The 23,500-nt window shown below is 44.4% G+C and overlaps 1 protein-coding gene across 2 annotated transcripts in view; it reads right to left on the bottom strand.

Moving 5' to 3' along the window:
- Positions 1 to 2,938: 2,938 nt before the first annotated feature.
- SMAD4 (SMAD family member 4) overlaps positions 2,939 to 23,500 on the bottom strand; it is a 40,694-nt gene continuing 20,132 nt past the window's right edge. The window contains exons 3-12 of one of the 2 annotated variants that reach the window (XM_053292725.1): positions 19,554 to 19,728; positions 18,122 to 18,151; positions 15,936 to 16,151; positions 13,595 to 13,714; positions 13,341 to 13,472; positions 11,901 to 11,951; positions 11,324 to 11,507; positions 8,287 to 8,455; positions 6,193 to 6,331; positions 2,939 to 5,171 (exon numbers count right to left, since the gene is read on the bottom strand). In XM_053292725.1, the coding sequence (XP_053148700.1) occupies positions 4,960 to 5,171; positions 6,193 to 6,331; positions 8,287 to 8,455; positions 11,324 to 11,507; positions 11,901 to 11,951; positions 13,341 to 13,472; positions 13,595 to 13,714; positions 15,936 to 16,151; positions 18,122 to 18,151; positions 19,554 to 19,728 (1,428 nt within the window). In that variant the 3' untranslated portion in view covers positions 2,939 to 4,959. The remainder of the gene's footprint in view (positions 5,172 to 6,192; positions 6,332 to 8,286; positions 8,456 to 11,323; positions 11,508 to 11,900; positions 11,952 to 13,340; positions 13,473 to 13,594; positions 13,715 to 15,935; positions 16,152 to 18,121; positions 18,152 to 19,553; positions 19,729 to 23,500) is intronic. The other variant, XM_053292726.1, reaches the window with a different exon arrangement.

Below are 23,500 nucleotides of genomic sequence, written 5' to 3'. Positions count from 1 at the left end.
GACAGAAATTTTCGGTGCTGGAGGTGAATTCCTATGTGGAAATAGGCATCCTTTAGATCGAGCATCACAAACCATTCCCTCAGTTCGGAAGGTCTTTATAAATTTATCTGATGTAGGTCAAGGATGGGACAAATGCACCCATCATTTTTGGGCACCTGGAATTATCTCAAGTAAAATCCCTTGCACCAATCCTCCAGAGGGACTGGTTCTATAGCCCCTTTCTGTAGAAGGGCAAGTACTTCTTCCACAGTATATCTGATTCCCGTGTAAATGGGCCCGAGAATTCAGTAGCATAGCCAGTGCTGATGATGGATAACACCCAGGCATCTGATGTTATATCATGCCACTCGGTGGAATAGGAAGCTAGCAGGATTGGAGAGGGAGGGTGGTGATGGTGAGATACTTCCAAGCCCGGAACATCAAACAGACTGCTTGGAAGAGTCCTGCTGATGGGTCTGACTGTCTGATATTTTTGTTTTTTAAAGGACTTAATTGTGTTAGTAAGAAGATTATTGTGATGTAGTCGTGAAAGTCTTGGTTGTATACTTAAACCTTTTAAGCTTCTCTATTGTTTCATCAGCATGGGAATTAAAGAAGTCTCCCCGAACAGGAGAGTCTCGATCTTCATGGAGGACAGGTTTATTTCATGGAGAGATCTATCAACGGCTACTAGTCAGAGGGCTATAGGCCACCTCTAGCCTCAGACGGGATGCCTCTGAATACCAGTTGCAGGGGAGTAACAGCAGGAGAGAGGGCATGCCCTCAGCTCCTGCCCGGGGGCTTCCCAGCAGCCATCTGGTGGGCCACTGAAACAGGATGCTGCACTAGATGAGCCTTGGGCCTGATCCAGCAGGGCTATTCTTATATTTTTAATCTTCTCCTTCATGTCACTCCGGAGCAGAGTGGAATGGAGCCAGGCATGGCATCTGAGTGATGGAGCCCACCAGGGAGCAGGACTGTTTCCATTAGGTGTGTTGCACTACTTAGCAACTGCTGGGTAATAGCTGAATTTTGAAGGGTGGATTTAATTTTTTCCTGAAAGCTTGTTGGTAGGTTGTCCTTCAAAAAGCTTATTTCAAGTTGTCCTTTAGCGAGTCCCAGATATCAAATATCAAAGCGAGTCCCAGATTGATGTTTAGACATACACGCCATGTAATTCAAGATTTTCAGCAAAAGGCATGCAGTGGAGTAAAATTTACGTCCCATACGGTCCAATTTTGGGTCCGCTATCTACGGGGCAGAATGAATTATTAGACTTAACTCTGGCTGCACAGTCTACTACTAAGGAATTCAGAGGTGGGTGGGTGTTTGAATAGAAAGGGACAGATTTGTACCCCCATACAGATTTTAAAACCTCTTAGATGTCAGAGGATGCAATTGGGGGCCAGGGGGCTGCAGGTTTCACATTGGAAGAACTTGCCATAAAATTGTAATTATCTCTGTCCTTGCTGTTTTTAATTCAAGGCCAAGGGCAGCTGCTTGTCTCAAGGAGGGAAGTGCAGTGCCACAGATGGAGCACTTTAAGTCTTTCTATTGTTCACAGGTATTGTGGAAGGGGCAAAGAGAAAAGAGGAACCAAGTACAGACCAGATTGAAGCCAAAGAATCATAGAGCGAGAAGAAGTCCAAACATGTGCTGAAGAGTATGCCAGAAACCAGTCAAGAGTCAATCAAAAAATTATGAGGTAAACAAAGCCAAAATGTTAGAGAGGGATAGCTGAAAATAGTCCAGGTCAAAGCCGAAAAACAAGTCAAAAAAATGCGGAGAAAACGAAGCGAAAACCTTCTGAACTGAGCAGCACAGTGGTCAAAAAGGAACCGAGAGAGGTGCTCTCCCACCTAAATTAAGACACACCACACATGTTATTCAGTGGAGCTGAAGAGTGCCTCCTAGGAGCTTGATAATCTTCCATCAGGGCTACTATGCAAGTAAAGAACTTATGTTGTGAGGGAACATGGATCACCTCAAAGATCAGTGAGTTTTCTTGCTCACTCTAACCACTAGCACATACTTATTTCTTAGGAGATTCACAGCTGGGAGGCAGGGCTGCAAGTACTTATGCAAATATAGCAGCTAGTCCAGGGAACAGATTTTTTTTTAGAAGTTTCTAGCCCAGTCAGCTCCTGCACATGTTGGCCTCCTGCAGCTATAATCCCTGACTATTGGCTATGGTGGCTGGGGACTGTGGTAGTTGTAGTCCAAAAACAGCTGGAGGGCCAAGCCCATAAGGCTGCAGGGACAGAAACAAGGAGCAGGGTGCGGCCTAAGCTAGGTATCTAGAGCATCAGTAACTCTTGCCTGGATATGTGCTTGCTCGTGACGAGAAGCCACTGAATGTATAGGCAACTATACATTAATACATTTTACAATGGATATAGGCTGCAGCATTCAGATTTTGACTCATTTTGGGCTGAGCACATGTGTGCCTCTTGTGTGGGAGGCAGCTTTCAGTTAAGGTACACAGGGGAGGCAGTACTGCGTGGAGTTACCTTTGGATGTCTAGTCATGTAGCACACGACTGCAGCTGAAAATAGAGCAGGCAGGGAAGCAGGACATGGCACCAGGCCTCCTCTGGCTAAGGCAACTTGCCTAGAGAAAAAGCTGTTCAGCAGTTTTCGCATGCAAAGAGTCCTACAAGGTTCCCGTGCAGAACTCCATGCTCATGCCTTAGGGTGGCCCTCAGGACTTACAGGTATGCAGAGGTTATTAAAGGGCTTCTGCATTAACCGTTCTACTTTAGAATAGCACCTCTCCTTCAGATATCACCAAGATAAGAGCAAGTATTTCACTCACAGGAACCGCAGAGTATTGCCACAGTACCATGGCACACACACAGCCATATTTTGTGCCGAGCGAAACAAATCTGCATTAGGAATGATGAACACAATGTACATAAAATTAGTGTCTACCAGAAGTCATTCAATTAAAGAAATCATACTTAATATTATAAGTTTTAATTCAATCAAATTTGCATATTCATACAACAGTTTTGAAGAGAAAGCAAACTGTTTTTTAGATAATACATGAATGGGTCACAGTAAGAACCACAAAGGACGCATTCCCTCCAGTGTGTGAGAAGGGGCGGGGGGTTTCTCATCTAAGACGGAGGCTGCCATCTACAGATTTTGTAAGTACTTAAATATAAAAACTGTTGCCTGATTAAATCAGAGGCACCACCTTAGTCAATCAAGTCATCTGGGTTTTGCACAACTAGAAGATAAAGCAGAAGTAGTCAACGGAACATGTGAAGCTGCTTCCTGTTAAACCAGACCATTGCCTGCTCTGACAGGCAGCAGCTCTCTGAGGCCTCAGAAGAGGTCTCCATCCCTGCTACATCATCTTTTAAATGGAAATACCAGGGACTGAAGCTGAACCTTCTGCTTGCAAAGCAGGAGCTCTACTACTGAACTATCACCCCCTCCTTCAAATTGCTTGTGGGAAGAGGTAAGGGGATGTCACAGCCCAAGAGCTGGGGGGTGGGGGTAGGCAGCATCTGACAGTTCTGCTCAAGTTGCAGAGCAAACCAGCCACACCCTCTCCTGGGCACAGTGGCTGCCATCTCAGCACGATGCTCTCTCCTAATACTGTGCCTGTACAGAGCAGAGACAGCTGACACTTGAGAAATAGCCAGAAACTGCACGAGAAGCCCTCCTATTGATTACTGCAGCGTTTCCAGGAGCAAATTCACCCAGAATTCTAGATTAAGGGATTAAAAGTGTAGAAAAATATTTAATAAAACCAAAATAGATAAATTTATATCTGAGTTTGGAGAATTTTACTGATTTTTATTAACTAGAGAAAGCATAATATTGCATCTGTCATACAGCAGATTCATTTGCAACTTCTACTTGAAATTCTCTATACAACATCAATGCAAATCGATAAAGATTGCTGATGGGCTAAAGAGCTTAAAATAACCAAGAAGTATAAAAACAAGTTTGCCATCTTGCCCTGAGTAGAAATGCTGAAGCAGATGCAAAATCTGAATTCTCGGTGATGCAATCATCATTTCAAGGCTGAAGATGGCACTCCAGGTTCAGTAACGCATCCATACCACCTAAAAGAGGCTCTTCGTTGCATCTAGAATCATTTGGGAAGTGTCATGAAAACATGCTCCTGCATATTAGGCATTTGCTAAATAACATTTAACTGGCAATTCTCTTTGTTCAATATTTCATCTTGCATTTAAATCTAGTTCTAGAGCTTTGAAGACTGTCCACTTTTCATGGCCAGCATGACAGGCAGCCCTGCATCGATTTCAAAGGCCACCCTGGCCCTGTAGCATGGCAGCGCTACTTCCAAGGGACTGCCCGGAAGCAGTTTCAAGTCATTCTGCAGAAGCCCCTTCCCTGACCACACCATTGGGGCAGCCTCTCATGCCAGCCCCTGTATTTTAAAGGAGCACGCTTACACAGGTATTTTACACACACACTAGAGTCTCCCATAATGAGACTTGTTCCTCAGTGCAGTGGTAGACAATATCGCTAGAATCCACCCCTTCAGAATAATCAACGTGGTTTGATTTTGCTCATTTGGAGTGGATGCAACTAGGGCCAGCCTGAATGACTGCCTACATGAAGCTCCATCTCCAAGCTCCCAGACATACAAAGGGTCGTCCAAAATTGATGAGAATTTTGGACAGCTCTGCCACGCCACGTTCCATGTCCAAGGAAAAGGCATAGCAGTGAATACGCTGGGACCACAATCATAAGTTTGCTTACTGGCATCAGCCTCCTCTAACAACAACAACAGAGTCTGAGAGTGTGAACTAATTCAAAGTCACTGCAGGTTCAGATTCTTTCTGCTGAGAGCAAGGTGGCAAAGACATTTTCTGTTTAAAACCTGGTTAAGAGATTAAGCAGAATGGAAGTAAAATATATCTTCCAGTAATAAACAAAGTTGTATGTTACAATCCACCATCTGCGCTCTATAATGGCTAACAGCAGCAGCAGCAACGTCTCAGTCTAGTGGCTGGGGATCTGCAATCGGCATGGTGTGAAGTACTTCGTCTAGGAGCTGGAGGGCACGATGCAGGTGAATCTCAATCCAACATGGTGTCTCTTTAATGCTCTGTCTTGGGTAATCAGGTCCCCAACCTTTGACAAAACTCATCCTGAGTATGCACAACCGCCGAAGGTCATCCACACCAATTCCAGCAGCAGCTGACAAACCTGAAACAGAAGGAAATTAAATTTAGCTTCTAATTCCAAAAGTTCATTTGCCTGAATCTAAACAGCTTTGGTCCTCCAACCAATGTTTATCGTTAATACTTCCAGATTTTCACAAAATCTCATCAAGTGCTTTTGCCAAGTTAGTTTGCAGTGTTTATTCTAGTAGTTCCCTGTATTCTCATAGTCATTCTGCCATTCTCTGGGAGAATGTGCAGAGTAGCCATGGTCCCCTTATACAAACCTCAAGGACCAAGTTCTGATAACCTAACCTTCACCAGACTAAGCCTGGCATTTAGGAGGCATTTCAAGGGGGAGGTCCAAGCACAGCACCCTTCAGAATTCAAGGATCATCTGATTTTGGCAGTCTCTGCTCCTGCCCTACAGAGTTTGTTTGTTTTGAAGCATCTTCTGACAAGAAAATGTAATGCTGATAAAACCAGCAAGCAATACAGCTGCTTCATCTGAACTTGAAGCATCCGATTTCCTACTTCAAAATATTTGAAGCATGCATGAAGAACTGCTGCACCCTCTGAGTTCCAATGGGTAAAGAATTCTGTATATGTTTTCACACCCAGCACTCCTGGCAACTTCACCTCAAGGGCAAGGAATGTTGAAGTGCGACTAAATCAACCCTCTGATGCAAGACAGAGGACACATGCAATGGCTTCCGACACCAGGCAAAACCATGGTTAAGAAAACCTAACCATGGTTTGGTGTGATGTTTGAACCAACAGAAAGCTGAAATGGTTGCTGCTTGGCGTGCTGAGCAGATAGAAAGTGAAAGCAGAGAAGCAGTTCTAAGCCATGGTTTCCCGTACGTGTGGCAGTTCAAACCAGAATTGTGATTCTAACCTATTAGTACAAGCCAATGTTTGTCATGGTCTCAGAATTTAGCCAAAATTTTTCCATTTAGCTAAATTTCTTTTTTCCCCTACCAAGAATACTTTTGGAAAAAAGACAGGGGTGGGGTGTGGTGAGATGGAGTGGGTAAGCAGAAGTTCAAACTTTATGCACCACTTACTTATGGCTGGAGCAATTCCCCCTACCGATCCTGGCCCGGGGATGTTTCCTGCAACTGCAGCAGCTTGTGCAGCAGCTGCAGCCTGTGCCGTAGCAGCCTGCTGTTGCATCTGACGATGGCACTGACGTAAGTCAAACACCTTTTTAAAATGGGGCGGGGGGGGAGGGGAGAGAGAAGCAGGATTCATTGCAGAGTTCTAGTAGTCAAGGCAAAACCCCATCACCAGAATAAGAGAAAAGCCAACAAGATCTTCATAACCCAGGAATACTCCTATGATCAAGAACACAGCTCAAAAAGATTCAACAGCTTAGTGAAACTTTGCTGGGATGGGTTTATTTCTTCTACAGAAAGCTGTCTGCTCCTCCCCCTCACTTTTTTTAAAGCACCTTCTGAGAGGTGCTATTCATTCTATGAATTCTGTAAAGTGGAACAGGGGTGTGTGAACGGGTGTGTGAGGTTGGACCAGGAAGAAGCAGAAGTCACTTGTTATGTGGTGGCTTTAATTGCACCAACAGTGGTGGTTTGTAGGCTCTGGCTACATGGCAAGCCAAGGGCTACCACGGGTTTGCCTAGATTTATGAGCAACTTATTAAATAAATAAAATAAACAACTGTACACGTAACATACCACGATTACGGTATGAGCCAAGATTACAGATGTCCACCTCTCTCCACTGTTCCAGTTGATGCAACTACCATGTGGTTCCTGGCCATGCTGTTACCCTCTGCACTCATCAATTTATGGTATTCACATAATATGGTAACTGGTGCAGTATTTGGTGCACAGAGGAGTTCAGCTTTCACTCTGAGTTTCTAGCACTCATGGTTATTTACAAGAGTGGTAAAAGAAACTGAAAGGCTAACAGAGCTCTTTTCTGGTAGGATTCCAAGTTATTTGCAAACCTTAATCTTGAGAGCAAAGCTATTAGAGAATTGCACCAAAGAGATGCATGCCAATTTGTTTTCCACTGTTTATTTTGGGCAAAAGGTTTTCCTGTTTTTTATTTTATTTAACAAGTCTCTGTTTTGACCACAGAACACCCAACAGCCCTAACTTTAAGAGCAGAAGGCAGCCATGGCCATACAAATATGCAAATTGAAAAGATAAATGATAAATACCAAAAAACTATTTATACTGGATTCACACCTAATATGAGTAGCCCCAAAAGAATCCAAACATTATATACTAATGTATTTAAAGTTTAAAATATGAATGACACAAAATCATCCAAACATTAGAAAAGTTAAAATGTATGGCTACACATAATTTTAGTCTCTTAAAGTCCTTAGAGTGGATAATTCCAAATTCGCCAAGAGTTAAGTTCTTCCTCAAGAGAGAAAAAAGCCGAGAATATCTTGTAGTTGCCAGACGGTTCCAAGAAGTCTTCCTAAGGCCAGAGAAAAAAGCCAAGACTATCCTTCAGCTCCATATGCTGTACCCAGAATGTTGGGGGGCAATATGCTAAATCATTGTAAACCGCTTAGAGAGCTTCCAGCTATAGAGCGGTATATAAATGTAAGTGCTATTGCTATTGCTATATGCGTATTGACCAACTGTTGGTCTTCCTCAGTGGCAGTAACATAATAATCCCAATTTCTTTGTGGAAAGACTTCTCTAATAGTCAGCCTTTGCAGAAGTCAATATCAGTATTTTGTAGTACATAGCCAGAAGAAATCTTCGCTTAGTGATCCATAGAACTCCTCGAAAAGGCACATAGATGGCATAATGGATGCTATGGGTTTCCAGAGAGAATAGATCTGAATGTCTGTTTTTTGTTAAGTCCACCCCCCACCCCCATGATCTCTCTCCCTGTCCCAAACAGGCTTAGTTTTCAAATGAAAATATTTTAATTTTGAATTTGCTACAGGCCAAGAGAAAAATTCACTTCACTACTGGAATACACTGAAATTGTGCCTTTTAAAAGCCTAGTCAGGAGTACAAAATATATTTTAGAATATGTGGATCAAATATTCTAGAAGATGAATGCTGGTTTGTAAACTATTCATTTGACAGATTTGCATGAACCAAATGCCAACTATTTTAAAAATACATGTATTAATGTTATTAACGGTCACCCAGCACGCGTACACCAACCTTTATATATGCACTTGGATAAATTTTGTGAACTGCATCGCCTGGCGCACGTCCTGCTTCTCGATCCAAGTAGTAACTCTGGACAAAGACGGCGTGGTCACTGAGGCACCGAACCCAGACGTCACCTTCGCCTTTACATTCAAGCTGCACACCCTTCCCTATATGCAACCTGAAAGAGACAGAACAGTTCAAGGGACTCAAAACACAGGGGAAATGAGTGATGGGCACAAAAACCAGGAATGTTCCTCCCAAAGGCCTCAATGTTAAAATAAAATTAGATGCTACTACTAATGCATTGAATACAGAGGCTTTTGGGGAAAGTCCAAACAAATCAGCATTTGTATTTTAAAAGACTATACGTTTTGTGCAAGTTTATTTCCTTGGTTCAATAAGGATGATGATGATGATGTAACGGACAATTATAGTTTTTGGCACCACCATAAGGTTTTTAAAAAGCCAAAACAAGTCAGTACACACATACAGGATAGTAATAAAAAGAAAATATTTCTTTAACATATTTGTATACCGCCCAAAACACAAGTTTCTGGGCGGAAATACTAAAGTAGGAAAAATACTTGGGCTTGCCCACAGTTCCCTGAAGCCTTAAAAGTCACTCTTTTAGGGCATCTGCAAAGCTCTAGCCCTAATCACATGTTGTGCAAAAGATGCTCTACATGGGTGGAGCATCTAAAACAGGGCCAGAAGTCCCGCCCCAGGCCCATCCATCATTCCTGTCAGTGCCCTGCTCACGGTGAGAGCGGGTCCACACCTTCCAATCACAGGAGCACCCATCACAGATGCAGCGTTCACCTCTTCAGATGAACGCCGCTCTAACCATGAGTGGGGCACTGACAGAGATAACCAATGGCGTTATCTTCCAGCCCCATTTTAGACATTCTGGTCATGTAGACGGCCTTTTGTATAACGTCTGATTAGGTCTTCTGTCTCAGCTACAACTAGTTTCCAGAAAAACTCAAAAAGGACAAAAAAGGAAGACTCAAAGTGAAGCCTGGATCTTCAGTGCAAGAAATCTTTTCATTGATCATTGCAGCCTGATCATCATTTTGCAAGTACTCCTGTATCACAGCATGAATTAGAAAGTAACATTTCAAGCCATGGCTCACAGGCCGGACAGGTTTGTACTCCTGAGCCATGTGATTATGAATTTCAGCAATATCAGTAAATTAGTAATATAAATTTTAAAAGAAATTTGCAATACCCTTCTCACTGGATGAATTTTATAGCTGCATTCAATAGCTTCTATGGAAGCTGATGCTACTGTGTGAGCCCTTTGGGGACAGGGAGTCATCTTATTTATTTATTATTTCTCTGTGTAAACCGTCCTGAGCCATTTTTGGAAGGACGGTATAGAAATCGAAACAACAACAACAACTTTACTGGGAACAGCCTGTATTCTGTGACTATATGTATAACAACAACAGTAACAATATTAATAATAAAATTCAGCCATCCCAGGTCCTTGGGAAGGACTTGATGTCTGGATAAAACAAACCAGTTAATAACACCTGTCTGAATGTGTAAATAATAATGATGATGATTATAATAATAGCCGCCGCAGCAGCATACAAAACTGTCTCAATTCTAATTCCATAAATCACAGGAATGCAAAAGGGCCTACATGCTAAAGTAGATTTCTGAGGCTTGCTTTGTGGCCTATAGAAGTACTAGAGGAAGTTTAATCAAGAACGTGTTACAACCAATAGCTGCTTTTCTAATAAAGAGGCCTGTACATCACTTGATTTCTCGGTGCTTGATGACTGGCAACTAAACGTGTGAATTGGGTCTTTTGAAACACATTATGTTTAAGGCAATAAATAAATTCTATTCATAGCCAATTCACACATGCAAATCATCAAGTGATGGCCATGCATGCGAGAACTGGAAGTGTTTTATTCCAGAATGTAAAGAACTACCTCTGGTTCGAGGTAAAAAAAAATTAACAAACCTTTCTTTCTGAAATCACAGCTAGGTGTCATGAAGACTGGACTAATCTTTTTTTTTTTTAAAGGATAAAATTTCCACAATCCAAACAACTTTGGAATTTTAATGAAACTGAAAGAGTTACTTTATCTAAGTTCAATTTAGTCTGCATTCCTGTTTGTACTGAAAAGTGTTAAAAGCACAAAGCCAATAAAATCCATAGGGTTCTCTCTGTCTAGAGACACTAGATGGTCTGCCAGTGAACCCTGGTCAACAGAGTAGGTTTCAAATCTAGAGATCATTAGAAAAGGGTTTAAAAATAAAATGGCTAATATTATAATGCCCTTATAGAAAGGTATGGTGCAACGACATTTGGTGTACTGCGTGCAGTTCTGGTCACCATATCTTAAGGACATTGTAGAACTGGAAAAGGTGCAGAAGAGGGCAACCAAGATGATCAGGGCCTGGATCACTTTCCTCACGAGGCAAGGCTAAAACACGTAGGGCTTTATACTTTAGAAAAAAAGACGACTAAGAAGAGACATGACAGAGGTCTATAAAATCATGCACGGTGTGGAGAAACTTAAGACATTTTTCTCCCTCTCATATAACACTAGAACCAGGAGTCATCCCATGAAATTGATTGCCAAGAAATTTAGGACCAACAAAAGGAAGTACTTTTTCACACAACGCATTATCAACCTATGGAATTCTCTGCCACAAGATGTGGTGACAGCCAACAGCCTGGATGGCTTTAAGAGGAGTTTAGATAAATTCATGGAAGACAGGTCTATCAAGAGCTACTAATCTGAGGGCTATAGGCCACCTTCAGCCTCAGAGGCAAGATGCCTCTAAATATCAGTTGCAAGGGAATAGCAGTAGGAGAGAGGCCATGTCCTCACCAATGGGCTTCCCAGAGACATCTGGTGGGCCACTGTATGAGGATGTTGGATTAGATAGGCCTGATCCAGCATGACTGTTCTTCTGTTCGGCCCACTCCTGCTCTAAAATCTGCAAAGTGTAAAAGGTGAATGACAAGCAATTCAATGATAAAATAAGAATCAAGTGCTTACTTTTCCAGAATCCACAAACATACCTTGCTCTCTCAATGGCTTCTGTTCTATGAACATTGGAGAGCTGACCAAGGCAAAAACGGTCCCCTCCTGAAGGGTCCACGTATCCATCAACAGTAACAACTGGGCAGCTTGAGGGAACTTTGAACGTTTCTCCAACTTGCACATCCATCTCAAAGTAAGCAATTGAACACCAGTACTCTGGAGCTGAAAGGAGGGGAGAGCCAAAACTTAATGTAGAGCACCAGGAGAACATCAGCACCAAAAATGACAGACAAAGAGCATGGAGAGCACCTGGTTTCTAGATTAGAGTTGCTCTAGTTTCTGCAAAGCCCACCCCCCACCCCGACCCACCCCCACAATTCTATTGTGTGAACTTAAAAACAGCAAGTGTATTCAACTTTGCTTTGAGGTTTTCAGAGTATTCATATTTTCCAAGCTCCTTGAAACACTCGGCATTTGATTTTTAGAATATGCTCACATATCAATCAAAATGAGTGATGGAACAGATTTGTAATGAGCACAGAATAGTATTCAGTCCCACATTGTTAGTATGTGCAAGAACAGTCAGACTGAACATTCATTTTAGCATGCACTTACCAGGGTGATTTGATATAGGAGGCTGGAATGCAAGTTCATTATGAACTGGCCCTTAAAAAAAAAAAAAGTAGTCATATTGTTTATCCTTTATTTGCTGACCACACAAGTTCTTACATTTAATAAACACAAGTTACTACTAAGAACTTGGATTTAGAAGTTACCAAAACTAGAAATTACTTTGGGAGGGTGTCATGCACAGTAGAACCTTTATGGATAAACTCAGACTCCGTAAGAAATATGCCCAAGTATTTAAGACAGAAAGGGCTTGTGGAATAGTATCCTAACCATCTGTTTTCCTCCAAGGGTGGTGTTGGTACAGGAAATTTGGAGCTTCTAAGACGTAACTACCACCGAGAGGAAGAATGTGCACACCCTGTCACAGTTGCCTCCCTTTGCTCTCAGTTCTGCCCTGCCCGCCATAGGGTGAGCGAGGGACACCAGCTGTTGCGATTAGGGATGTTCATGAACCAAGATTCGTGCACTGGTTCATAAACGAACTAGTTTGTGCCCAAGCACAAACCGGTTGGGCGGTTGGAGTTCCATGCCGGGGCAGGGGGCAGCAGCACCTTTAAGAGAGAGTACAGCCGGTCCTTACCTGTGTGAATGCCACTCCATGCAGCTTCCTGCTGCAGCGGCGCTCTCCCCAACAGTTCACGTGTGGCAGCAGCTATATGCAACCCAGCACTGTGCCGCTGCCATGTCCACACTGTTAGGGGAAGCATCGCCATGGCAGAAAGCTGCATGGAGCAGCAGTCATGCAGGTAAGGACCTGCTCTACTCTCTTTTAAAGGTGCTGCTCCCCGCCGCCGCCACCCAGCAGCACACTCAAACTACAGAACCAGTTTGTGGTTGGGCTGAACCAGCACGAACCAGTCTGTCAGGACCACGAACCGGTTCATTTATAAATGAACCTTGGTTTGTGCACATTCCCAATTGCAAGGGCAGGGAGGAAGCCAGTACTATGACTGGCATGGAAGGAGGAGTTGGCATGGTTATGAATATAACTGTGTATAACCCACACCCAACAGTTTCTGTTGAAAAGCAGTATATGAATATTCATCGTAGATCCCGCACCCCCACTCATAGCAAACAAACAAAAAAAGTATAGCCTGCAGGGTACATACACAAAAATATGGTATGCCTGACCAATAAGCTCATAGTGCCATAAGGGCATCCCATTTTCTACCTTATGGAATGGATTAGGCTAAGAAACAGTGACTGGGGGTGGGAGGGGGGGGAAGAACTCTGAAATCTTTCAGCAGTAATAGAGCATGTTTTGCATACAGAAGGTCCCACGCTCAATTCCTGATAATGTCAATCAAACCTCTACCTGAGATTCCAGAAAGCCACTGTCCATCACAGTAGATCATACTGGACAAGATGCACCAATGGTCTGACTCAGTATAAGACAGTTTGATGGGTTTATATGCAAGTGCTTACAATAGTGTCCAGGATGGGGCATAGGCGGATGATGCTGAAGATGTCCATTCTGATGGTGAGGGATGGTAGGTGTGTAGGCTGCCGTTCGACTCCCAGTCCAAGTTGTTGTACTATCTTTAAAAACACACACACATACAAGGAGGTCTGACCAATTTGCCATACATGAATTTCTCCCCCCGTGCCCAATTTCAGTTCAGTTTTAAAGCAAGCATCCTAAACATGGATATAGGACATCAACAGTGTGGTTCACTTACTGTGGTGATAAGTAGCTGGCTGAGCCGCAAAGCCATTCTGCTGTGTCCCTGGCTGAGGTCCTGAAGCAATCTGCAAGAGTCCATCACTGTGGCTACCTGGCAGCATACCGGTGGGTTGACCTAGTAAAACAGAGAAAACATTTCATAATCTTTTTTTAAATATTATTATTAACCACTCCCTTAGAGTAATAAAGCTTCACAGGTCTACCGTTTGGGAGAAATGCTACTGCTATAATCTTGGCACAATAACAACCTTAATATAAAAGAAAACATGTTTGCAGTAGTAAAAGTTTCATTGGGAACATGACTATTCATAATAAACCAATAAGTTGAGCTGCTTGGGTCCACTAGAAGCTGTAATGTGTGTGTGGGGATGGGGGGTGGGAGCCACCAACTGCTGCAAGGAAGTCCACGTTCCTTCCTAATTTGTCTTGCCTGGGCCAGGGAAACAGCCCATCAGTTAGGTAGGATGGGAGGTTGTACACCAAACCACGTCAGTGCTAAAGATCAATTGCTGCACCATCAATTTTTCTGTAGGTCGATTATTTTGGCACCTTAAATGAACAGAAAACCTTGCATGATCCTGCTCCTTTTGATCCACCTACGCCTGGACCAAAGACAAGAATTAACACTATTTACTGGGGCATCGACGCTCGATTCAAAGGGCCACTGGGCCGGATGATCAGGCTCAGCGGCTGCTCCCGCTTTGCCTGCTGCCGCCACAGGGGGGTGCTCGGCACACACACACACACACCCCGACTGGCCATGCACATGGCAGCTAGATTTATTTTAAAGATCGGCAGTTTGGCCTTGTGGCGGTGGCAGCGGGGCCTTGTGGCAGCAGCCTTGCAGCGGTGGGGGCCCGAACTCACTCTCAGCAGCCCTGTTTGCCTAGCAGTCTACTTCCGAGTTACATATTTGGAGATGACCTTATTTTCTTGACCTGTGTGAGTCTTTTATGTCAGTCTGAAAATCTTAGATTTAAGTGCCTCCTTTACTCATGCTCTGCAATAAATTCTTTAGGTGAACAGCCTTTTCCAACAAGACACAGGAGTAATTATCAGAGAAGAGGGATCTTCAAATGACTGCATACATACTTCCAAAGTGCAGCCATAATAATTTTTAAATAGAAATTGTAATCTGAATGCCAAACTGCACACCCTATATTAGACTCCATGCTTGTGCAAACAAATTTGCAGACTCACATAATATACAGTCACTAGCAGACTGAGCACATAGCATCTGCGCCGCTAGTGTGTGGCCCCACTTTCCTTCCCCTGCCACGGCCCACCTTCTCTCACCTTTCCCTCTCCACTCACTGGCAGTGCTTTCCTTCCCCGCTGGGTGCGGCACAGGTCCCTACCTGTTCTCACCTTTCCCTCCCCGCCCGCCAGCCCAGCAGCGATTTCCTTCCCCGCTGGGCGCGGCACAGCTCCGCCACCCGCCTCCTCTCAACTTTCCATCCCTGGCCACCGGTAGCGCTTTCCTTCCCTGCCGAGCACTTCTCCCCCGCCCCCACTTCCTCCCTCCTCCTCCCAGTGGCCAGGGCAGGGCCTGCCGCCGCCACCTCCTCAGCCCGTCGGCCGATTCACCCGTCGGCCGTCTACTTCCTCCTCACCCTAACCCCCTCGCCACCTGCCCCACAACGTAAGAACATAAGAACAGCCCTGCCCAAGGCTCATCTAGTCCAGCATCCCGTTTCGCACGGTAGCCCACCAGATGCTGCTGGAAGCCACTGGCAGGAGTTGAAAGCATGCCCTCTCTCCTGCTGTTACTCCCCCACAACTGGTACCCAGAGGCACCCCACCCCCGAGGCTGGAGGTGGCCTACAGCCCTCCAACTATTAGTTGTCAATAGACCTCTCCAATAGACCTTCTGGGCCAGTTTGCTTCTCTCCCTGCCTCTCCATGAGTTCCTTGCGAGAGTTCCACAGCTCTCGTGAGATTTCCGTGATGCATTCCCCTTCATTCATGCATGGACCATCTTAGTGAAATAAATAGATAGAAGATAGATATAAATGTGCACACACCTATGCGTGTATATAATATAGCTTGGTCATCTTTCCTCCTTCAATTTTAATTTTTTATATTTAGATTTTGTTGGAGGACTTCCAAAATTCCATAATTCACACAATAGAGTCAAACAGGAGAATTCATAGTCTGCATTACTGCAGAGTTTACAGGCGACTTAAAATGCACACATCATATAATTACAGAGCTTATCAACCTTCTCCACTAATTAAGTTGCAGTAAAGTCAATAATGAAATGAAGCACAGTGTTCAAACATGCTTAGTTTTTAAAGTATGTTTTGTGGTATTTCACATGGTCATAGTTAATTTACTTGTAGAAGCGACAGGAATGTTGGGAAAGTTGGTGGTGCTGGCAGCGGTAGACTCAGAAGGAGCTAACATGGCTGGGGTGCTGTAGGTTTCTGTGGAGGCCCTGTTACTTGGTGGATGCTGGATAGTCTGAACTGAATGGCCTTCAGCAGTCGATAGTGATGGCTGTCCCTCAAATTCATGAACATATTCATCTTTCACCAGCATGCTCGGTGGTGCTGTGATAAAATAAAAAGCACAAGTTAGCAATAAAAAGTGAAATAATACACTAACTATTGGCTTATTTTTAAAAACCAAGAACTTGGAAGAGGGACATCAGTTATTCACATTATCCATTAAGGACAGAAGAGCAGCAATCATTAAGTTAAATTAAAGATAAATTGGAGACAGCTTCCCAATTATACAAACAGTTCAGCAATGTAATAAGCTGCATATGGAAATTTTTGAAAACAAGGTCAGACAAGTACCTATCAGTACACAATACTCCATTTTGAGCAGAGGTAGGGAAGAGGCAAAGTGGTTCACTTTTCAAATCCAGTTCTAAAATTTCACTGCTTTATTTGTCTATGTCTGTCCAAGACCATATTACAGCTGCTAACCCCAAGAGGCTACACGGAACCCTGCTACTGAAATTACATCAGAAATCGATAGTGCTTGCTTGGAACCCTGGGTGTTAACACTGCTTTGGAGCACCAAGCCCACATACAGTAGCTGTGATCCAAAGATGAGATGAAAAACACCCTTCACTTGTTGGGCAACGAGCCTGCACAACCATCCATGTATATACATTTAGATGTGCAAATAATTCTGTGATAAAACACAAGTGGACTGAACAATCAATAATAATATAATACTTGTAAGTACTTACAAGGTTGATGTCACAGATATATATACCCAGAGCCACCATCCTGAACTCACAAGAGTCTCCCAGCATATGCCGGGGGGTGGGGGGGGAGCAGAATTTCCCTTCCACAGCAGGCAATGGAAATAGCAACTTTTTACAACAAACCTTGCTTTCACACAGAAAGCAGTTGAAGATACACAAAATAGCCTAGTCCATTACATTGTATTAGTGAACACATGAAACACATGCAATCGAAAATCCATAATTCTTTATAAATCTGGATCTTGCCCCAAATTGCAACATTAATTTTAAGCTAATGGGGCCATAGCTCAGTGGAAGAGCATTTGCTTTGCATGCAGAAGGTCCCAGGTTCAATCCCTGGCATCTCCAGGGAGGCCTGGGAGAGTCTGCTTAAAACCTTGGAGAGCCACTGCCAGTCAGTGTAGGCAATACTGAACTAGATAGAGCAATGGTCTGACTTAGTTTAAGGCAATTTCTCTAGAGAAGATCTTTCATTAGCTATCTACATCCAATTGTACTAAAGTCACTGATATAAAGAAGGGGCTAAGCAAGTTCATGGGCTCCAGTTCAAGGCAATGCATGTGACTTCAATAAATTGTCAGACTTTTCCTTCCTCAAGACAGACCAACAGTATTAACCACTTTCATGTATCTTTATCATGTCTTTGCCCCAAATCTAAAAGGGACTGATGTCAGCAACAGCATACATTATTGTGGCTCATGTCATAAGAACAGCCCTGCTGGATCAGGCCCAAGGCCTACCTAGTCCAGCATCCTGTTTCACACAGGGAGCCCACAGGCAAGAGGTGCAGGAACACCCTCTCTCCTGCTGTTGCTCCCCTGCAACTGGTATTGAGAGGCATCGTGCCTCTAAGACTGGAGGTGGCCCACAGCCATCAGACTAGTAGCCATTGATAGATCTGTCCTCCATGCATTTGTCTAAGCCCCTTTTAAAGCCATCCAAGCTGGTGGCCATGACATCCCAGGAAACAGAAGATTAATAGATTAATTATGTGTATGTGCTGTGTGAAAAAGTACTTCCTCTTGTCGGTCCTATATTTCCCAACCTTCAGTTTCATGGGATGACCCCTGGTTCTAGTGTTGTGTGTATGAGAGAGAGAAATTCCTCTCTGTCCACCCTCTCCACTCCATACATAATTTACACACCTCGCTCATGTCATTCCATGTGGACTACTTTAAATATTCTCTACTGGACACAGAAGTGTAATTTTCCTAGCAACATTTCATATATACTTTAAGTGAATAATACATTGCCCTTATGACTGTTTTGTTTTATACACCATATAATTTTTGCATAGCTTACCAGAACTCTGCAGCGTCAATCCTGAAAGATCTTTAAGGAGGAAGAAAGAATACATTAAGTCATTAGTTCAGCTTTAACTATCAGTGAATACCATCCATAATATCTATAAACAGAAAGCAAGACAAACACCAACACTACATATATTTCTGTAAAGTTTAACTATGAACATCCCCCTAGATATACTGGCACTCTCAGAATGGGTGAAATTTTATTCTTAAATCTGTTAGAAAATGGTTTATCCCGCAACTAAATTTTTATACCAGAACAGCTTACCTGTAAACTTCATTCTGCTACCATTGGGGTGGCCCTTTTTTGTTGTTTTTAACTAAAGATCTCCAAGACTGGACAAGGGATCAACCCTTCCTCTCCAACAAGCAAGACCCCGCTTTGGTGTTCAACTCCTGAATCTTATCCAACCCATCTTAGAAGAACTTTATAAAGATCATTCATAGGAAGGATGGCCCAAGAGACAACAGGTTGCAAAGGTCTTCGAGGCTGCACTATGCATTGTTACCCAAATCAGCATAAATGTGATCAATATGATCTCTGAGCCACAGCCTCAGCTCAGTCAGAAGGACAAATCTGAGCATGAACAGTATAGAATGCAGCAGGACAGTACACAACTATGTACTGGCAGGTCTCTTGATCCCTGCAGGACAAAGACTTAGCTAGACAGAGAATGGCAGAATACCACAGTCTTGGAGGCAGCTAAGGAAATACCAGGGTCCTTGCCAAGATGATCTTTCAGGCAATGCTGTCCAAAGGGAGAGGCAGAAACTCTTTATTCATGTCACTGCCACAACTGGCTGTTTCTTTCCCTTTTATTGCTTCACTAAGGTGCTCACATGCCTGGAGGAGGAATCTGGAAGAGTCCCTACCAGTGCTCCTTCTAATTTTTTCCATCTGTGCACAGAATGTGTTTTGTTCTGGGCGGCAGTATCACATCTACTATGGTGGGAGGAAAAGGTCTAAGTGGCAGCAAAGGTTGTTCCTTCACCAGCAGTTCTTCCCTGAATCAACATTTGTGTAAGGGTAAAGGCACAAAAAGAGTGGCTAGCTTAAGTGCCAGGTTAAAGAGGAGAACCACTCAGCTACTTGAGGACTGCAGCATTTATTTTGCCAACCACAGCATCTCGGGTGCCTTGCAAGGGGCAGAAACAGGCAGAGAATAGCTGCTGAGGAAGCAACCTATGCACAGGCTAAACTCCCCCCACTCACTGCCCCAGCCCCCCCCAAGGCAAAAAAAGCAGTAGCAGCGGAGTTTTGGAGGGACAGTTCTTTGCCCAGCATTCAGGATGTTTGGCAAGAAATTTAATTTATCAGCCACATAAGGGGACCACCCATCATGGAAGGGCTCTCAGAATAATGAGAAAAATGAAACAAGTATGAAAAATTAGCTCCACAATTCATATAGTAACATAAATACACTTGCCGATGCCAGGTGACACGACACGCTCATAATGATAGGGATTTACACAGACACTATCACACTTCAAGTCAAAAGCGTACTGGCAATATTTGACATGTTTGAGTTCATTTTTGTGAAGATCAGGCCATCTCCAGAGGCGAGCATAAATTACATGAGGAAATCCTTTGCGACCAGCCACCTAAAACGATTGAAAGTAATGAAAAGTTGAGTTGAGAATATTACAAAGAGCATCCTCTATAAAATCACCAAGGAGAACTAGGACCCAAGTCAAATACTACCACATGGTAGCAGCACAATCCTCTATGCCTTGTCACTGCAAGGATGCAACCATGTTTCCAACCTCCAGTGGCTCTTCTGCTAGTAGAGGAGGCCCTCAAGTGTCGTGGGGACAACATCTGCAGAAAGTTCCATGAAAACTGAAACCGCAATATTAGAGTACTAGAGCTAACCCCCAAAATGGATAAGGTCTTCTCAACTGGCGCAGGGTTGCATTTTTAAACTTTAAACCTCCAAGAACATCCTGCATGCCAACTGAGAACTACACAGGCTGCTCCAGAGGTTTTAAGTTTAAATATACACTCTTGTTCACCAACTGAGAAGTGAGAGCAGTTATGTGAACATTCTGGAACAGCCTGCAAATCAGCTGAGAAGCAAGCAGGCTGTGCCAGGGGGTGTAAAGTTAATATATCCACTCTTGCACAGCTGGTGTGCAGGGTTGGATATTTAAAAACTTTAACACCCACTGCAGCAACCTGCATGCTTCTCAGCTGACAAGCAGGCTGCTTAAAGTTTAAATATCCAACCCTGCGCACCAGCTGAGAAAGGTACATTGGTACTCACAGTGAAGGAGTCTTCTGGCTGGTGTAGAAGAGGTCACCCAAGCTTGGGATTACATCCCCCCACATGCTCCAAAAGGCAGGAAGAAGTCATTCTTGAAGATCCTTAACCCAGTGCATGTGGGCGGATCTCCTCAGTGCATAAAACAGCTCAAGCTACAGAATGAAAGCCACAGAACATAACAGAGAAAACACAACAATATACGAACACTAATGCAGAGAAAGATAGAAAAACTGTCCCCCTGCAACCAGATCATCAGCTCCAGCCTAACAACCCGGGCGGGCCTTGGGTGACCTCTTCTACACCAGCCAGAAGACACCTTCACGGTGAATACCAATGTACCTTTCTCAGCTGGTGTAGGAGGTCACCCAAGCTTGGGACATACCACAGCACCAACCACGGGAGGGAAGATACCTAAGCTGGAGCTACTGACCTGGAAGGACCCATTGTAGGACCCTTCGACCAAATGCCGCTCTGGCAGCTTCATGTTCATCCAACTTGTAATGCCTTGGAAATGTAAAAAGTGACAACCAAGTAGCTGCCTTGCAAATCTCTCCAAGGGACGCCGGTGAAGATAACGCAGCGGAAGTGGCTGCAGATCTAGTTGAGTGCGCTGTAATCTGACCAGGCACCGGAAGTTTCTGGGCTTCATAGGACGCCGTAATGCATGAATGAACCCATCGAGCGATAATGGCTGTAGAGACCTTGCATCCCATCTTAGAAGCCTTAAAGGCCATGAAAAGAGCATCTGACTTACAAAAAGCCTGCGTCCTGTCAATATATATTTTCAACGCCCGCCTGACATCCAGATGGTGCCACTCATTCTCCGCAGGGTGACGAGCATCTGGACAAAAAGAAGTTAAGTAAATGTTCACCTCACAATGAAACAGAGTTAACCTTAGGGATAAACGAAGGATCCGGGATAAGTCTCACAGAGTCCTTAGAGAAAATACACAAATTTATTTTTATTTCAAATTACTCTTAACTGACAGAGCCTGCAATTCAGAAACCCTCCTGGCCGATGTTACAGCTACTAAAATGGCCAACTTCCAGGACAAAATCTGCAATGACACAGATCAAAGTGGTTCAAATGGTGGAAACTGCAGACCCTGCAAAACAATATGCAAATCCCATGATGGGGGGAAATGGCAGACCGGTGGAGACAAAAAAGCTGCCCCCCTCAAGAACTTGCATAGAAGAGGGTGACGTGCCTGAAACGAACGCTGATGAGGAAACAACATCTGGATCAAGCATGCCGCCTGGCGTTTAAGCATGTTGGGTTTCAGACCAAGCACAAGGCCGTCCTGAAGAAAATCCAGTAATTCCCTCAACCTGCACTTGTCTGGCTACAGGGAGCGCTTTGCTGTCCAATGCAGAAAACTACGCCAAGTCAATTGGCAGATCTTGTTGGCTGAACACTTTCTAGATGCAAGGATGGTAAATCGGACCTTGACACAGCAGATCTGGATGGTCTGGCAATCTGAGTGGATGACCTACGGCCAAATCGATAATCTCGGAAAACCAAGGCCCTCTGGGCCAAAAAGGTGCAATCAATATCAGGGATGCCCGTGACCCCCGCAGCTTCCTGAGGCAACGGGAAAGCAGTGGCACTGGAGGAAATGTATACAGCAAACATGGAGGCCATGGCACCGATAGCACATCCGTCTCTTCCGCCCTCAACGTCGGAAAATGTAAGTAAAACTTCTGAATCTTGATGTTCTGAGGACATGCGAACAAGTCTATCTGGGGACACCCCAGCCGCTCTGTCAGCCACCAAAATACTTGAGGGTGCAGACCCCATTCTGCCGGCTGGATCTCCTGTCAACTTAGTCAATCTGCCCAAACATTGGAAATTCTGCTTATGTGATGGCCCATAATGGATATTAAGTTGTTCTCCGCCCAATCCAACAACTCCACAGACTGAAGGAAAAGATATCTTGACCTTGTCCCCCCTTGCCTGTTTGTGTGTGCCTTGGATGAGATGTTGTCTGTACACACTAAGATGTTCCTTCCCTTCACCAAGGGCGTGAAGGCTTTTAGGGCCAGAAAGACAGCCCGCAGCTCAAGCCAGTTTATGCTGTGGAGTGACTCCTCCACCGACCAGAGCCCCCCAGCCCAACAGGCTGGCGTCCGTCGTGACCATCACTCTCTCGGGTTCTATGAATAGCTTGCCCTTGTCTAGGTTCCCTGGGCCGTCCACCAGCGAATCAACTAGTGAAGAGACACCGAGAGAGGAATGTTCTTATCGCGCTTGAGAGCAATCCTGTGCTGGTAAGGGAGGAGATCCCACTGTAACTGGCGTAGATGAAACCTCGCCCAAGGCACCGAGTCCATAGCCGCCACCATGAGACCCAACAACCTTGCTAGATTGAGAAGGCTGGCCCACGGTCTCAAAGCAATCACGTGAGCCAGTGATGATAAGACCTCCATCCAATCCTGTGGCAGAAACAGTTTGCATACTGAGGTGTCCATTACCATGCCCAGATGACGAAGGTTCTGTGTGGGCATCAGGTGACTCGTGCCCACATTGATCAAAAACCCATGGGCACATAACACAGACATTGTTCTGGACAGAGCCGACCGAACTGCCCCTTTCAAACTCGCACGGATGAGCAAGTTGTCAAGGTAACAATACAGGTGGACCCCCTCAGTCCGTAGAGTGGCCACTAGCGGACTAGAACCTTCATAAAAACTCTGGGGGCTGATGAGAGCCCGAAAGGAAGGGCTCTGTACTGATAATGCCTCCCCATGTAGCAGAAGTGGAGTATGTGTCGACTGAGTGGATGAATGGGGATGTGCAAATAGGCATCCTGGAGATCTATTGAAGCCATGTAGTCCCCCATCTGCAATGCCTCTGAGATCATGCAAAGGGTTTCCATCCTGAACCTCCTCTTTATCACAAAGCAGTTGACAGGGCGTAGGTTGAGAACTGCCCTGGCCGATCTGTCCTTTTTTGGCACCGTAAAAACCACAGAATATGCCCTTGCCTCTCTGAAGAGGTGGGACCTCCTCTATGGCCCCTATAGCCACCAGATGCTGAATGGCCATGGACACCCCCGTGTGCTTTTCCGGTTTCCTGGATCTTGGGATAAGGAAGAATCTGTTTCCTGGGG

The sequence above is a fragment of the Hemicordylus capensis genome, chromosome 2 (genome assembly GCF_027244095.1).
Source record: "Hemicordylus capensis ecotype Gifberg chromosome 2, rHemCap1.1.pri, whole genome shotgun sequence".
NCBI classification, from domain to species: domain Eukaryota; kingdom Metazoa; phylum Chordata; class Lepidosauria; order Squamata; family Cordylidae; genus Hemicordylus; species Hemicordylus capensis.
The sequence above is the reverse complement of the archived record's forward strand: the minus strand, read 5'-3'. Positions and strand labels throughout refer to the sequence as shown.